Source organism: Anabas testudineus, chromosome 24 (genome assembly GCF_900324465.2).
Source record: "Anabas testudineus chromosome 24, fAnaTes1.2, whole genome shotgun sequence".
In the NCBI taxonomy this organism is placed as follows: domain Eukaryota; kingdom Metazoa; phylum Chordata; class Actinopteri; order Anabantiformes; family Anabantidae; genus Anabas; species Anabas testudineus.
In genome coordinates, this window is record NC_046632.1 from 4,004,576 (window position 1) to 4,022,502 (window position 17,927).

General features: G+C 40.6%; 1 protein-coding gene across 2 annotated transcripts in view; it reads left to right on the forward strand.

Annotated features, from left to right (window-relative positions):
• Positions 1–11,699, forward strand: part of snap25a (synaptosome associated protein 25a) — a 30,120-nt gene extending 18,421 nt beyond the window's left edge. The window contains exons 4-9 of one of the 2 annotated variants that reach the window (XR_003297529.1): positions 1,613–1,661; positions 5,035–5,152; positions 9,016–9,135; positions 9,950–10,094; positions 10,661–10,805; positions 11,213–11,699. Coding sequence is in view for 1 of the 2 variants with exons in the window: in XM_026340606.1 (XP_026196391.1) it covers positions 1,613–1,661; positions 5,035–5,152; positions 9,016–9,135; positions 9,950–10,094; positions 10,661–10,729 (501 nt within the window). In the remaining variant the exon portion in view is untranslated. Of the gene's footprint in view, positions 1–1,612; positions 1,662–5,034; positions 5,153–9,015; positions 9,136–9,949; positions 10,095–10,660 lie in introns of both variants that reach the window. The other variant, XM_026340606.1, reaches the window with a different exon arrangement.
• The last annotated feature ends 6,228 nt before the right edge of the window (positions 11,700–17,927 follow it).

The following is a 17,927-nucleotide window of genomic DNA, read 5'->3' on the forward strand; positions in this document are numbered from 1 at the left end:
GGATGTTTGCGTTGATCAGCCACAAAACATAAACCAAACCAGCCAAAAAGCATAGAAAACGTAAAAGCAAATACCTCACTTTAGATACATGAAAATCTTGCTACTTTGCAGCCCTTCAGCCAAATTTATAAAGCTCTGTTTTTTTTCTATTTGAATGAGCAAGTCTCACTGAACCATCTGCAGTCCTGTATGGGATCATGGTTGATTATTGCAGGAGAATTTCTCCTGGGACACATTTCGACTGCATTGGGATTTCTCTTGGAAGAAAGCTTGCTGAATTACAGAATAATTTATACACCCGAGTTTCCCTATTGCTCCCTTCTCACCTCACCGCCACTCTAGCATCAATGTGGCTTTCCTCCAAAACTGCTGAAAAGGCACGGGGGATGTGTGTGTAATGGTGTGTGTGCTTATGCATTAAACTCTTATTTATGCCTATCAAGCCGAGCCAGGTGCCACATCTTAATGTGGTGGTGTTGCATTTCTAAGACGTTTTGTTCAAAAGCAAGTGTATCCTGCTCCTAGCACTCTTTCTACCCGGATCCAAACCTGCAGCCAACTCAGCTTATCACTGGCTAATACTTTATTTACTGCTGAATGTTCATGGAGGCTCAGCTGTTCAGATATTTTCCAATGAGGAATTGAAATGAAACTGTGAGCAGAAAGGCAGGAAAACAGACATCTCCTACTCCATTTTGAATTTGCAGGGTGAAAGGTCTTATTTAACATCACAAGAAATACTGAATATATGGTCAAACCAGTGCTGACTCTTACAAAAGGGGTGTTGGGATCCAGTGTTAATAAGTGTGTCATTTGTACAGGCTTCTCATTTAATGAGAACTTTCCCTTGCTGTCAGCATTATTATTGTCAAGCTCCTGGGGGCTGTTTCCCTGCTTCCTGCTTCGATGTAATAGTTAAATGACCTTTTGCACCTTCTAATCAATACTACTTTACATACTGATTTTGTGGGAGAAAAATGTTCTAATGTGTTCCTAATAGAGGATGGAGTTGTTAACAGAAAGATTCAAGGGTATCATAATGTAAAATAATAATTTTCCAAAACCGTTAATCTTTGCAGTGCCAATATCAAAAGGATGCAAACACTTTAGCATCCAAATTAGCAGTCAGAAATAAGAGTGGCATCATTGACTTACAGAAATATCAAACTATTGATTTAATCATCCTGTGTATGTAGCTGTTCAACTGTGAAGGAACTTTATGGCTTACTGAGTCTGTAACAATGGTACCTGCGTTAAAAATTAAAGCAGGCAGAGACAGCTTCTACTGCACTCCTTCTTCTAGCCACATGTTTTATCTTTAGTCAGCGTGTTTTAGTATTAGATGAATTTAATATTAAAGAATATATATTAATTTATATTCTATATATTAATTTATATATAATTTATGAATTTAATAATAAAACCATTCAAGTAGCCGTCACCTAACACAGAACACAAATTATTTGTGGTGAAGAATATGTAAAGCAGAAATACCTTGTGACAGCAAATCAGTAGCCACTGATACCCTCTGTTGTTTTACTGACCTCTATTTCATTTTACTGTTCCTCCCACCCTCACCCCTCCTTTCTACCTGCTTGTCCTTGGGGAGTAGAGCAAAGATGCCGGCATCAGGACTTTGGTTATGCTGGACGAGCAGGGAGGTAAGTCTGCAAGAGGGGAGACAGCGAGAGTAATCACATCACATATGTAGGTGTTAATGACTAAGCTGTTCACAATCAACAAAGCTGGTATAAATATTCTTTTTTCAGTAAAAGCAGTAGATAATGATTATAGACACGCACTTGCAGCACTACGAGTGATATTTGGTGTTAAACATCAAAACTTGTGAATGGATCAGTTGTTTCATATGAAATTGCTTGTATTCATTAATGCATTTCTGAACAAATTTTTATTTTCCTGATTTCGTATTTGGGTTGTCATCAGTCAAGGGTGCAAGTTTAATTTTGGGGGAAATTTTCTTTCAGCTTCCTTTAACCTTTGTTTCCTTGGGCTAACTTGTTTTTTCTTTATTCTTTGCCTAACTGCTTTTAATTTGCTAGGAGCTTTTTTATTTCCATTAGCTGACAAAGACTGCGAAAGGAAAGCTTTAAAGTGCCAAAATTAACAAATATTTCATCTCAGCCACTTCAGCGCTAAAACCCTACAGCTCAACATCAAGAGGAATTATTTCTTGACCTTAATCCAGTTGGGTTAACAAGCTGATTCTTGTGGCAGAAAGTGGCAGAGTGACTTCTAGTCTGATCTTGGATCTGTTTGTGCTATTATCTTTTTTTCAAAACTACTGAGGAAAACATTTTTGATGTTAAAGTGATTAAAACTATCCGATGTCATACACTTTTTGATTTTGTCGCATCATTTACAGCTAATAAGCCTGAATGCCAAATTATCTGCTGCATAAATGCTACCACTGTATAAATATGCCCAAAACTCTGGTTAAAGGTCACTTAATAAATTATTATAATTTGGCCAAATATTTTTTTTTTGCCTTTTCCTGAAAGTGCTGGAACTTTAAATGTCCAAACAGATCTGAAAACAGCCGAACAGGATCTGCCACTCTGTCCACAGTGCAGAGGTGTAAAAATACAAGATATGCATAAGAAAAACGATCGATTTAGCTGGTAAAGACAAAATATTCAACCACTTCTCTATCAACCCATGCAGCTTTGTACATTCCCTGGTTAGATGCAGCTTGTTAATGAGCAAGAACAGCCCAATAACACTGTTCATAGTGCACAACATCATATTGGCAGTGTGAAACTATGTGCTTCACTTGGCTCTAGGGAAGACATGGGTAGTCCGCTCTTCCATTGGCTGGAAGGCAAGTAAACCAATTCACCAATCCTGTAGGAGTGCCTTAATTGCACCAACAGTGTTGTTCACTCAGGGGTAAAAGCTCTATTCCTCCTCCAGGTATCCATTTATCCTCTCATCTCTAGTGTCCCTAGCGCTAATTCTGCACCCGCAGCATCAGTACTCCAAAACCAATTGCAACAACTGACTGGACACGCAGGAGGCTGTAAGCATGAACCAACCTCTGCCCCTGCGTTATTGACTTTTGTGCAGGCAGAAAGCCTGTAATACTATGGCACTTGATACTGGAGACATTTGTTAAAGGGTGTAGAGGTTTACCTCAGGTGAAAGATAAAACCTTTAGCCACGCTTTTTTCTAGTTTGCTGGCCTTGCTCTACATGGATCCTTTCTTGGTTGAATATATTTACATAAATGCATCATAACCAGGGATTTTACAAATCTTAAAAAGTACATGAACTAGTTTTTCAGTCTCCTCCATATTTAACTGTGCCTCACCCTTTCACACTCTGCCTATACTGTATTTCCTTTAATCTCAATCAGGATGGAAATTCTTTAAAGTGTGGACCAGCCACTAACAACATCCACCACATCATGACAAAGGCCCTGACACTTATAAACCAGATTCCAGTCACACACAATCCTTTCAGTTGCTTTTTGCAAAGCCAAAAAAACACAAAGTCTTTTTTAATTTTTCCTATTTTAAACTCACTTTATTGTGACAACAAAATGTAACAATGTAAATCGCCCAATCTTTATTATTAGAATAGACTTAAAACCTTTTGAAGGGTCCCATAGCACATGCCTACACATAAAGGCTATGTGGCCACTTTTTTAATAATTCCATTAACTACTATCACTCATAATTTGGGGGCTAGGCCTCGGTAAGACCAAAGCACAATATAATAATTATTGTTTTATTTGCCTCAAATTAGTTGGGTGCAAAAAGGAGCAGCTTTAGCTTACCGTCCTAATTCCTACACTGTGATTGTAGATCAGGAGACAGCCGAAATGTTCTTTATTAATGGGAAAACCTGTCAGCACATGCACAGTACCATTGCTGCAGGAAACAGCTCTCAGGGGAGATTTAGTTGCTTTGGTCTGGTAAAAATAAAAAATATCCATTGTGGATGTAGATGCAAGGATTTGAACTGCACCTGTGTTTCAAGGAATATATACAAGAATAGTTTGGTACCGTGTGTTAAGGAAATAAGCTTAGGCTACTTGTTTCAATGCCAAGAAGTAGAAGAGAAGATTGAAAACATGCCTGTACACTAAATATGAAGCTAGAGCCATGTGGAAATTAGCCCAGCCAAGCATGAAGACTGGGAAAAAAAATGGGAGATAGTTAGCTTGGCTGTTTTTAAAAGTCTAGTAGGTAGCATTTAATGAATAAAACCCCACAACCAAACACTGTAGCATTCTGTTTCCAGTCTTTATACTAAGCTAAACTGGCTGCTAACTCGAGTTTCAAATTTAACATGCATATTTTTATATTTTATTACTCTCAACTTGAAAGGAAAATATCGATTTTTCTGAAAAACAATTTCTCTGACATGAATGTTAAAATATTTTAACTTATACAGTATGTACAATCAAATTTACCAGTCACACAAAGAAAGTAAATCGACAGTCATGATCTGTGTGCCATTAACTTTATCTGGGCCAAAAATTCAGCAAGTGCACGTAATTCTGCTGGTCTACCCAGTCAATGCACTCAGGACAGTTGAGTCTCAGCCTGTCATTCTGACACACACATGCACGTACTGTACACAACAGACTACACACACAACTCAGTTGCTGCTCATCATAACTCATATTTCTGTCAATGAAATTCATTCCACTACTGTCATCCCTTTGTCCTGACCAGAGCAACTCGATCGTGTTGAAGATGGCATGAACCATATCAACCAAGACATGAAGGAAGCCGAGAAAAATTTAAAAGATTTAGGGAAATGCTGTGGGCTTTTCATATGTCCATGTAACAAGTAGGTACTGACAACGTGCCCCAAAGGTTCTCTACATATGTGGTGGCGTCCAGTTTTTCCTCTTTTTTTTTTTTCTTTCTTTTGTCACAGTGAGTGTCTGAAGTTGTTGTCTTCTCTCCTTTGTCTTCTCTTTCTCTTTCTCTCTTCCTCTCCTCTTCCTCCCACTCTCTTCTTGTGCTTCGTTCTGTGGGGAATAAATGACTTGTGTTTAATCAGAGCAACTGGAGCGCATCGAGGAGGGAATGGACCAAATCAATAAGGACATGAAGGATGCAGAAAAGAATTTGAACGATCTAGGGAAATTCTGTGGTCTTTGCTCCTGTCCATGTAACAAGTAGGTGCTGCTTGCCTGCCTGCCTGCCTGCCTTTCAGAACTAAGAAAAAATATGAGAAATATAAGAAATAACAGAGGTAGAAGTGACATCATGATGGCCACCAGCCAATAGTCTGCACTGACCCGGCCCTCTCATACTCTGTGGACACATGAGGCCATGATCTGCTTTAGAAATACTGTCTTTAATGCTAATTCAGATATACACTGCAGATAACTGTGGGCACATACAGCAGCCTTGGGTTCCTATCACACCTTCTGCACCAGATCGGCTCCAGACACACAGGACAGCTGCCCAGCGTTCATAGCTCCACAGCTAGAAAGCATCCCCTAGTCTATCAGTTTGAGCTGTCGCTGCCCGATTGGCCTCTGAGAAGTGACGCCGATGCTTCCTATATATAAATTCTATCATTAACCATGTAAACATATATACCTTTTTCATGCTGCCCTTGAGCAGTCGAACCATATATGGGCAAAAAGACTGGCGAGACCCAAATCCTATAAACAAAAACTGTCCAGTCCTCCACATAAGCTCTCCTCCACTCAGCCAAGGCAATGGTTCACCAATGAGTGCCTCTTTTAACATCCTTCTATCAAGTGCTCTTCCCCAAGTGCCCTATTCTCTTAGCTTCCACTTCTCCAAACACCTGTTTAATGGGAGCCATATACATGCAGGCGTAGCCATTGTAGAAGTCCTCTTGTAACATCTATATTGGTTCTCACTAAAGAGGAATTATTTTTGCAAAGTGATGGGAAGAGGGGACTTGTACAATGATGTCACTACAGCTGATGGCCTTCTCAAGTGCAAAAAAAACTTAACAATTCAACTAAAAGAGCAGGGCTGGGCCTCCCGAAGCATCTTGGCACTTAGACCATTTTATGTGTTGGCTTCAGCTGGAAATTCAGTGATCTTGGTCCCAAAATGCCTTTGGTCAGCCTGGTCCAGGACTGTTTGACACTTCTCCTCATCTGCATGATCTCTACCACCACCACACCGCTCTAACATCTAGCAGATCCTCACCTTTTTGCAGGCAACGAGATCTTTTTGTTTCCCCCTGAACACACCCTTTCCCCTACCACCATTTTTGAGCCACCAAGCACCAGTAACATGGAATGACTAGCGAGCATGACCCTTTGAATGCTCATGCATGCATGACGAAACAACTCATAACGGCAATGCTACACATGATGATGCTAAGATCATGATGATATTATCGATGAAGGTGATGTTGATGATGATAATGAACAAATATTTTTTATGTTTCATTTACTGCAAGGAGGAAAAAGTCAGGGGAGCTTTATTTTATTTATTTGATATTCTATACAGGGAATAAACTTGCAAAAGGTGATTCAGTATTCATACAGAAAAATTAAGCAGACTAAAACCTTTCTTCCTTTCTTATTCTGAGAACAGGATAGTTTGAGTTAGAATGGCTTTAAAAAAGTATGAGGAAAGGAGAATTCTACAAAGCAAATTAAATGTCAAATGCTAGAAAGAAGGCAGTAAATGCATCACAAACAGACAAAAATGACACAGTCGGAAGAAAAGAGAAAAACAGGAATGGTCTGTGTTGCTATTGAGAGTTGGAAACTAGGTTAAGACACACTCAAATCTGTTCTTTAAACAAGTACATCATGCCTTTGAGCATGTACCCCGTGGTACCCTTGTCTTTACATGCTCCATATGGCGATTCAGCCTGCTGCAGCCTTGTTTTTCACCTCTGGGTCTGCTGCAGTTTCTCTGCAGTGCCGCCTCTCCTGCAGAGCGCTGTGCTAAATTAGCCTTTATCCTGCACTGGCTGTTCAACATTACTGTTCGCTAAGCTGTCTCTCCCGCAGGGGAACCTACTCACATCTAGGTCAGCCATATCAGATAGTGACATGATAGCTTTTTGCAAAATGAATGTACAAATATAGCAGATATGTTAGAAAAATAACCAAAAAACTGAACATGGTTGACCACTCAGAAAGTGAAACTGCTGCTTACTGTATTTCTTAATCCCTATCAGCATGCAGGCTGTCTATCAGAATTAGCTGACTGCTGTTTTTTTTTTTTTTTTACTGCTCAATGCCTTATGATGCCACTGAAGTGGATTTTGATAGGTGGATAGCTCAACTTGCAGGTCGCTTAGGGAATGAATTAGATTGAGTTGAGTTTTGCCACAGGATCTGCAATACTCATAGGATCTAATCAGATCATCGCAGTTCAATCACAGCAAAGCTGATTAGAGAAGCGCATTATACCCATTCTGAGACTGCAAAGAAGCAAATTGCAAACGAGAACAAACTGGACATCAAAAGTGTAGGGAAAGAAGAGGAAAGGAATTTGATCTGTCTACTGTACATTAGCAAGGAGCAGAATAAACAGCTAAAAAGAAGAACAAAGTAGGTAGAAAAAGAAAGCACTCAGACAAAGGTAGATTGTGTGTTCACCACGCTGGTATGTGTCAGCAGGGACAGGGAGTAAAGCGAAGCCTTGCCTCAGTCCATTTCTATTAATAAAAGCTGTGTAGGAGGCTGAGCCATGGCCATCCCTGATACAGCGAGAATACATCCACACAGACTTCCAAGGTTATACCAAACTCAGCAACTGATGCTACAATACCGGCAAATAAATAGCAGAACACAGTTTAATGGATGGAGAAAAGATATGTATAGATATTAAATAATTGTCCAAGAGTGTCTGTCAACTGCTTTACAGAAAGATGAAAGATGTGTGACGGCTCTGTCAAGTTTAAATTCTGCAGATACAAATGCAGTAAAATAGTACAGCATCTAAAGAAAAATATCCTAACAACATTTCTGTGCCACAACAGATGCTGAATCTGATGGTGTGAGGTCTGACAGGCAGAGTGAGGTGACGTTTACAAAGCCGCGCAGCCAGGCTGCGATTGCTTATCATGTTAGAGGAGCTGTATTTGTCCATACGCATTCTGCTCTTGAAACAGAAGCACGTACAAGCTTTGGTTGAGGGATGTGCTAGTGTTCAAAGCCTTATCGCGCTGTTCTCTCCTCTGCCTCACTGCTACCTCAGCGATAGCGCAGCTTGTCCAGTGATCTGACCCCTGGAAGGAAAACGGCGACGTTTAAGAACACAAAGCGAAAGTCGGGTTGGCTAAGGGTGGGGGTTCTACGGTTGATCAAGGAATAGTTAACCATAGTGTTATTCTATGTTGACTCCATCCAGTTCCTATTTTTTGTTTTGTTTGTTTTGTTTCCTTTTGTCGTTTCGCAGTTTGTTCTCTGCATTATCCGTCATCCCTCCTGAAGATTGTCACAGTCCTGTACACTCTGTGTTGTGTGTCTGCCAAAAGCTCGTCTCTTCTCTGTTTTTTGTCACACTGGGACATTTAACTGTGGGAGTGGGGTGGTCTTCACGGTTGCAACAATACAAAAGTGTCAATATGATGGTTAAAAAAAGGATCCCACATGTTGCAGCTATTAAATGCATGTCTAGATTTTACACAACACACAGATGTGACTTAGCATACAAGTCTTGCCTGAATCTGATTAGTACTGTATGTTATATACCTACAAGATATAACATCACATAATTACTATTGTGTAACAACAGAATGAGCCTGTACCAAACCCAATCTACAGTCCATGCCTGCTATGCCTTGCTTGACTTAATCTAGTCCCCACCATATATTTATGTGCTGGATGCATGAAACCAAGTTAACACCTCTGTGTCAGCTGATCACACTACATACTGATATATATATGTTTCAGTACCTCAAATCCAAGGCTCTCTTTGTAACTTTGACTAATGGGAAGCCAGCCTGGTTGAGGTTGATGATGACTCATCCAGTCAAACTGTTGAGTAACGGTCTCTCTTCACCCTCCCTGTCGCTGCCGGCGGCCAGGATGAAGAGCGGAGCCAGCAAGGCCTGGGGGAACAACCAGGACGGGGTGGTGGCCAGCCAGCCTGCCCGCGTGGTGGACGAGCGTGAACAGATGGCCATCAGTGGAGGCTTCATCCGCAGGTAAAAGGCGAGGAATTAGGTTTGTGACCCAAAGAAGAAGAATGGTGTAATGTTAATTTACATTTAGGGAAGTCGATGCATGTGTAAACAAAAGTTGGCATGGTAAGTGTGTCCATGTGTGGATGGTCAAGACGCTAAACCGCCCTGACCAACATGAAGGAAGGTTATCAAATCAAAAGGCAAATCCTTTGATATCTTGCTGAGACTTAGATTAAAGGAAAGACGACACCCCTGTATCGGTTATCCGAGTAAATATGAGAAATCAAGCCAAGAGATAATTTGCTTACTTTAGCCTTAGCATACATAAAACCACAATGTGTCATTTTTACACCTCAAACAACTGAGATATAACATGTAAATCAATGAGCCTTATACTGTAGATGTAAGGTAAGGTTTTTTTTGTACCTTCAGGCACAGTCAAGCTACTGGACCACTGTCAATATCTCACAGTTCTAGGATTCACCTTTGTGTGGAAATAAAGAGTTATACCAGCAACAAAGCTTTGTCTTTGTTCCCGGTCCAGTCCATGATAAATTCTTGTAAAACCGGTCATTGGAATAAATTATAGTTGATGCTCTATATTATCACTGCGATGTTTGTATCTTTTTCTCAAATTAATCATTGTACAGATCATTTTAAATTGTAATTTGCTGTCCAGCAACCTAAGCTGAGGTGAGATTCTCTTCTTCAGAGCCTAGAAAAAGATGGATGAGAGACACAAAGGGAACATGGTGAACAATATTTGGCGTGTGTGGCCTGGTCTATATAGACATTATAACAATCCAACCTTGATTGTGTGTGTGGTTGTGTTTAGGGTAACAGACGATGCCCGGGAAAATGAGATGGACGAGAATCTGGAGCAAGTGGGTGGCATTATCGGTAACCTGCGCCACATGGCCCTGGACATGGGCAACGAGATAGACACCCAGAATCGCCAGATCGACAGGATCATGGAGAAGGTACAAACATATACACACACACAAACACACAATTTCATTACAATGAATAGCATAAGAATGCAAAAAATAAAAAGCATGAAAAATATATCTATTAAATTGAAAAGCATTATTAAGCTCAGTATATTTGAATTCAAGTCACACGACTGAAATGTCTTTAGAGAATCCATTTTGGCAACTGCAGAGCACCTCACTGCTCTAATTTAAACTGTAATTAGAAATGTGTTAATTCACACATTTCTCCTTGTCTCTATTGATATAACTGACTGTTAGCTAAGCTCAACAGATTGAAATCCTGTCCAGTCTTATTTTAAGCGAGTGGACGTGAAACTGTGATTTGCAACTCAGAGACAGTGAAGACCCTTAGAGATAACAAGTGTATACTTATATTTCAATATGGAACTGCAGGATATTTGTGCATGCGGAAGCGGAAGTGCTGTCACAAGCAACTACACAGATTTCAGTCTGGAGTAGACAGACTATACACTATATATATATATAATAATAAGAAGCAGTCCAATCTGAATACAGTGAGTATCAGACATTTCTCTCTTCTTTCCTTCATCCAGGCTGAATCCAACAAGACCAGGATTGACGAGGCCAACCAGCGTGCCACAAAGATGCTGGGCAGTGGCTAAACGCCCCGATCCCAGAGCGTGAACGTCTTGGCGTCCCGCGCCACACGTCGACAGGCGCTGACAAGCTTTCATCATGGTATTGACCTTCTAGGTTTGCACACATGCACATATCACGTCCCCTCCCCATTGTAAATGTTGTTCTGTGTGTCGTCTGTCAAGCTTTTTCAAGATGATTGTCCTCGTAAAAAGATGATTTCTTAAACTCCGTATATCATTCTTTCCAAAGGTTGTATATAGTGCTGACTTGATGGCTCTCTAGCTCACCTGTGAAGTTTTTATTCTCTTTATCAAAATATATATATATATATATATCATATATTATAATATATCATATATTATATATATATATATATATATATATAAAAGTACACTGCTCTGGATGACAAGTATATAATAGGAATGCTATACAAGCTGTTTGTTTTTACTCTTTTTCCTTTCCAGTATCTCAGTATCGTCTTAGTAAAACTGTGTCATTCCATTTAGACTACTGTCATGCTCCTTATTTTGGTGTCACGACAAAAAGGAAGAAGACTGATGGAAAACATGGGTAAAGGTTTACTAAAAGACGGTACAGGTGAACGGGATTGTAAAGAGCACTTACAATCAAAAAGCAGTCGTTGGTACATTTTCCTTCATTGCAATCATACTGAGTTACTGTTTAGACAATGTGCAACTAGACTCTCTGTAGCTGTATTAGACATTGCATTCCAAGTGATGTGAATTGTGCGTTCTCTGCATGACAAATGGTAGATTTTAGTCTTATAAATAAAACCTGTCTGAAAAATATATATAAAAAATAATAACATGGCAGTAGCAAATTGACAAAACGCATGCTCAGTATTAGGACACAGTTGATCGTTCCATACTCCTGCAAGTTTGCAATAGTGCCACTTCTTTCTGTCTGTTTCAATATATTTACCGACTGTGACCATCTCGTTGTACAATAACGCAAAAGGGATCAAAAAAGTGAGAGAACGATGAAAAAGTGAGGACTTGGGGTTGTATTGCAAAAAAAACCAAACAAAACAAATAAAAAAAAAAAGACCTGTTTTCTAAACGATTATGCAGTTCAGTGATGAAGATGTTGACTGTGCTGAAAGATGAGGATTGGTTGTGTACTGTAACATAGGTTTTGGATGCTCTGAAAAAAAATAAATAAACATTTGCAATGTAAAGCAAAGACGCATATTTCTGAGAGACCTTACTTTTATAAGAAGACTGTATCTGTAAGTTTATTCTCCCCGTGTGGTTTGTTATTGGTAAAATATAATGATACCATAGAATAACAATGTTAACTATACTCTGAAACTAAAAGTACATATAAAATGTTTTTTTGTTCTTTTGTTGATTTTTTTTTCTTTTTTTTGTTGCTTCTGTACTTTAGAGCTATGCACACCAAATCGCCAAAATGTCGAGTAGTTAGAGTAAGGTGATTAAATACCTAAACCTGAATGACACAACAGGTTCAACTGTGAGATTGATGTCCTCAACGCATGTAATATTAAAGACTCCCTCTCTGTATCCTGTCAGTGTGTGAAGTGGTGGACATTTTGTAGCTAGCTGAATTGATTAAAAGTAATAAACCCTAGTCCCTCCCGTGTCTGTCTTTATTGCTCCTGCGAGTTGAGACGCTTTTTGTCTCTTTCTCTAAATTCCAGAGTGATATTTACAGAGAATACCACTAAGTTACATTAATGCGTGTAGATTATCACAGACGGTCCACCCAAAAGTCTATGAAAGTAACTAAAGTCATGACTAATACACTGACAGTCAACCAGATAGAAGCTTTTAGACTGATACAGGCTGTGTGCAGCCACAGTATCACTTTATAAGAACATGACTAAGATTAATAATAATCCATATTGTCTGCAGTGAAGGTCCAGTATGAACACAGCTATTTTAGCAGCTAACCACCACATAAGCTATGTGCATGATGCTTAAAGGCCCTGAGAAACTGTTTGAAGTCGTTTCAATCATGTATAGAATTAAATATTTATAAGTAAACAACAACTAATTGGAGAAAACATCAAGAAAGTACATACATAGATCTTCTGAGAAAGAAAATGTCAGCCACGCCACTAATAGCAAGAAATAGAATAAAATATTATTTCTTTTCTCTAATGTATGTTTCCAAAACTGACATAATCTATCCAGCTAAATCCCTCTTGTTATTTAAGTGTATGTTTCTTTTTACATAGTTTATATGATGAACTCAAACGTATTCCTCCAACATATTATTTTTAAAGAACGTTACGTTCCAATTTTCCTCCTTGTTCTCTGTTGTCTAGTTAATTGGATGAAGTCAGCTAACCTAACATTTAATATGAGGTGAAGCAGCATTCCTGTGCTTTTTTTCTTTACAGTAACGACTGATTTTTAATCTAAATAGAAAGCTACAGCCAGCAGCTGCATGATGAGGTTTCATATTCAGCAAACAGATGGTACCGTGGTAACAGCAAACATATATCAGATGTTACACAGAAGAGAGAATTTGCAGTTCTTCACAGTACTATCAATTAATTTTATTTTAATGTTAACACCTACTGTGGTAGAGCCACTTCACAAGGTACAACAGGATTCAGAGTAACGTTAGCTAGACCAAATTAGTCCCAGTACCTGTCATACGGAAAGGTCATTATTTGTCTGAATTCAATACTGGTAAATAAAGCTTTTATTCCTCTTGGGAGCATGAATGTCCAAAGCAAATATTGTGCTTTAATCTCTCAGGTGACGTGGTAGAAATGTGAAAATGAAAAACCCGGTGGAAATAACAGACAGTCTCCGTGTTTAACAAAATCAATATGTTGTTTCGGAGCACAAATATTGATCCAGTTATTTCAAGATACGTCGGTCACACACAAACTAACCCTGGATGGACAGAAGGACAGAAGAACGGGAGGATGGACGCAGATTAACCAGCTTACAGCAGGAGGTGAAATCATTCCTCTGAATTCAAAAGGTAAACAGAGAAAACTATAAATCAACACCGTGCTCATTCATTAATGGGCTATTTTGTGTTCAAGTGCACACAAACAAATGAATAATGTTTTGAAAATGGGGGTTCATGAAGGAAGTTACATAACGACTTCTACCACACGTTAGAAATAGTTGAAATGAGGTGAGTCATTAAGATTTGTTTTGGCTGATATTTAGTTGAAGGCTGATGACGAGGCTTTGATCCTTCAAAAGAAAAGTGAAAGTGCTTGGGGGCGAACGCAGCTCTGCAGATATGAGATGTTACAGAAGATCAGGAAAGATTCACAAGACTGAATTATTATCAACAGCACATCTCATGAAAAGAATTTGTAATTTTGCATCATGGGGTTGGTCACAAAAAAATGTTTAATTAGTGCTATAGAAATGTAATTGAATCATCAGTGAAAACGAGTGCAGCCCAGATAGCAAAGGACAAACTGTCTCCCAGCCTCCCTCTGTCTGTGTTCATCCATTATTCAGCAGGATAGCCAAAATCCTGCTAATGTGAAGGAGTCAAGAGGATCGCACTGTAGATTGTTCTGTGGATGCGTGGAGCAGCTGTAACGCTGTCTCATCAGCTCACACTGCCCTTTGATTTATTAGTTGTGTATTTCTTATGTTTTCCATGAACCTTATTCATTCAATATAAAGCTCTGAGAGGTGAAATGGGACAGAACCTGAAGCTAAGAGGGCCGACAGGGAAGGAGAGTGATGCTGCAGTCTTTCTCAGGGCGGAGAGAGGAGAAGTAGAAAACACTGAACCACTTTGTACTGTCAGCACATTTGTACAGACACTAATGAGCAGTTGACTGTCTCTGCCAAAAGCTCTGCTGATGTGCATCTGTATTGTGTCCAGCAGCACTTGGCTATGAAAGCATAAAAAAAAAGACTTAATGTCTTCATCTGCACATGAAGTTGATGGAGTCGTCACTGAGGAAGTTTAATTATATATCTATATAGCATTTTTTTAATGAATGTATTGGCAGTAATGTGGCTGTGATGTGAGTTCACGTCTTTAAAAACTTCCTCCCTCACTCCCTACTCACACTGGATCATTCCTCTCTCCGCTCGACTCTCCTGAGTTATTGTCCTCACTTCCTGCTCGGGGTTCTGTCTGCAGCCCCTCTCTGTCTGGGATTCAGTTTTGGTCAGTCAGCAAAATGAAGCCTGCCGAAAGAACGACCCCCTGCGACACACACACACACACACACACACACACACACACACCACACACACCACACACACAGACACACAGACGCAGACAAACAAATGCACGTGTGACTGTATGCATGGATATTGTTGCCACAGACATTTCTAACACAGACTGTTACAGTGTGCGCTGTGTTTGGACTGTCCTCACAGTAATGACGGTCACAGTGTGCAGACAGAGCATCAGTTAGGAGGAAGGATCCAAAGGGGGATGTGGAGCGAGTGGAGAGGAGCTGGCTGAGGTGAGGGACGTGACATGAATATCTGCGCAGCCACAATGGCGGACTGGAGATGTGCAGGGCCAGGAGGAGAGGGGTGGGGCTGCTCTGTGTTACGCAGAGGGAAACCACTGCAACCTCTCCCCCTCGTCTGCTCTCTCTCTCATTCTTGTACAGTCACACCACACCACCCATCCCTCCAACACATCCTCATCACACTGTACTTATGAGCCATTTAACATGGAAGTATCCCCTCTGACATGATCTGTCCACAGACTGCTTTCAGTGTGTGCAAACACACACACACACTCACGCACAGAGAGCTGTTTTATTGGGGTGGTGGTGACAGCTGGGGGGAGGCAGGCACACAACACCGAGAGAGAGGACACAATGACTCACAACAGTCAGGAGACAGTGAAAAAGAGATAATAGCTGCGAGCGCTCTTCGACCTCCACATCCTCTTCACAAACCTGAGACGGCTGCTACCTGAGCACAACCTTCCCGTGACTGTGCTCCACTTGGTGCAGCCGCGGTGTCCGAGAGAAGGCCACGCTCCGTCTCTGCGTCCTCAAACGCACAAAATGACCTCTACTGTCACAGTCGGGATGCGTGTTGTAAATATTAGCGAGGAATAAAGAGCAGGAGAAACACTGTCACCTGGTGGTGGAAAAGGATTTGTTGCATGTGGCTGGAAAACTGCAGCCTCATTGGCAAGTACACACACACACACACACAAAAGGCCGGTTGGATGTGGTTCTATTGTTGTGAGGAGACAAGAACAATGGAAAAAAAAAATATATATATATATATATATATATATATATATATATATATATATATATATATATATAGAGAGAGAGAGAGAGAGAGAGAGAGAGAGAGAGAGAGAGAGAGAGGTTTAGTGACTCAACTGATCTGTCATGTTCAAACGCACAATGCAGTTCACCTGTTTGACCTCTCAGTTTAGGCAGTGCCAGAGCAAACCTGACCTCAGGACACAGGGTGGAAACTTGTCTGTGAGTCCTGTTAAAGGAGAAGTGGTTGTCGAATAGTGTTGCTCTGCACATCTTCAGTGCAGGAAGTGAAATCCTTACTGTAAACAAGTTCACATCCTGGATGAGCTCTGGTTTTGCAGGGAAAGCAAAGAGGAAAAGGAGTGAAGCAAAATGCACAGCTGGCCTCAGTGGGTGACAGCCAACAGGTACAGGTTTCTGAAGTGTCCTTGAGCAAGATAAAGAGCCTCTCCCTGCACCAGTGGCTCTGTAAACTCGTGCCAGCACACCATCTGATGGAGCGCACCGAACAGAGTGATGCTGCTAAACAACAGATGCAGCGTTCAGGGATTTCACAGCAGCACTGTAAAGAGTACAGCGGAAAGGTCACGCGACAGCATCTCCAGTGGATGTCACTACAAATCCATTACACTGGAACCGGGACGTGCTGGGACCTTTACTGCTAGATGAGGGCTACTGGTGGTTTCTGACCGAGGAACCTGGTCGGAGCCGGTCGATTGGACCGGTTTTAGAGAATCTGAAGGACTTCAGAAGGACTTTTGCAAAGAAAGTTTTTTTTTTTTTACATTTTAAATAAGTTATGCTATAAATGACATTGGCATATGGTGTTTCAAATTCTTTTTCCACCCTTTTCTCTTTAACTATACTAAGAAGGATATTGGAAAAAGGGATATAGAAAAAGACTGAGTGGGACAAGATAAGGGGATGTATATAAAAAGTGCAGGTGAGGGGGGAGGGGGGGTAAGAGATTACAGTGAAGTAATGAAAGTAAAGGGAAGCAGGTGGTGGAGGTGAAATGATGAAAGGGGGGATGCAGATGAGGAGAAGAAGATATAAGAGATTTATGGGTGTGAGAAAAATCACAATGAGATTGAGGAAGGTGGAGTAAAAAAGAGAAACAGTTGGCAGGAGGGAGGGGGGGGCGATATGAGATGTCAAAAGGAATAATGAGCAGCAGGGAAGCGAGCGATGAATCACTGCAGATGACTCATCATATATCCAGTCGGCTGCTAGATGCCGGTCTAAACAACATAATGAGAAAGTCTTATTAAGGCCCGCGTCTCTGGCTGGGATCAAAACACTGACAGCTGCTGGGATGGCTGACCCAGTTACAGGTGCAGCAGCGAGAAAAGGTTCAGCTCTTCGCAGCCTGGATGGAAAAGGCGGCCGCATAGTTATAACAAGGAGATGTGTGATATCTCTGTGTTAAAGGGTTTTTAAATAATAGTTCATCTTTCATTCTGGAATCAAACGAGTAAAATGTAGGTTAAGTGTAAAGAATCTCTGTCACCTTACTCCTTTAACGATTTATCACCGCTGAGCTCCACGTTCCAATATAAATGTTATTACTCCAACTGAAGTGTGGAGACCTGACAGTAATTGCTCCGTTATAGCCTCATCTCCTTTTCACTTTGGCTGCCACCGCAGGCTGCAGCTCCTTCAGCTGGCAGAGATCCGCTGTCTGCAAGGCCCGAGTCTGAAGACTGCCAAGAGGCACCGTGGCCAGATGACCCCTGCAAGGGTCGGGAGTGTCCTCAGTTCAGCCAGGTTTATTTAGGATGGACAGCTTCTTACTTCTGATTCACAGATTGATTAATTATCACAGCAGCCAGTAACATGCAAACCGGAAGTGCAGTAGACAGCTGTTTGCTAGAAGTGTTTTTTGTATAAAAACATCTGAAATTGATCTCTTGTTTATATATTATTATATTAACTCATTTATTTATTATCAATGTTTCCTCTGTACACTGACCAGCAGTTATTTCAATGTGAGTATTCAG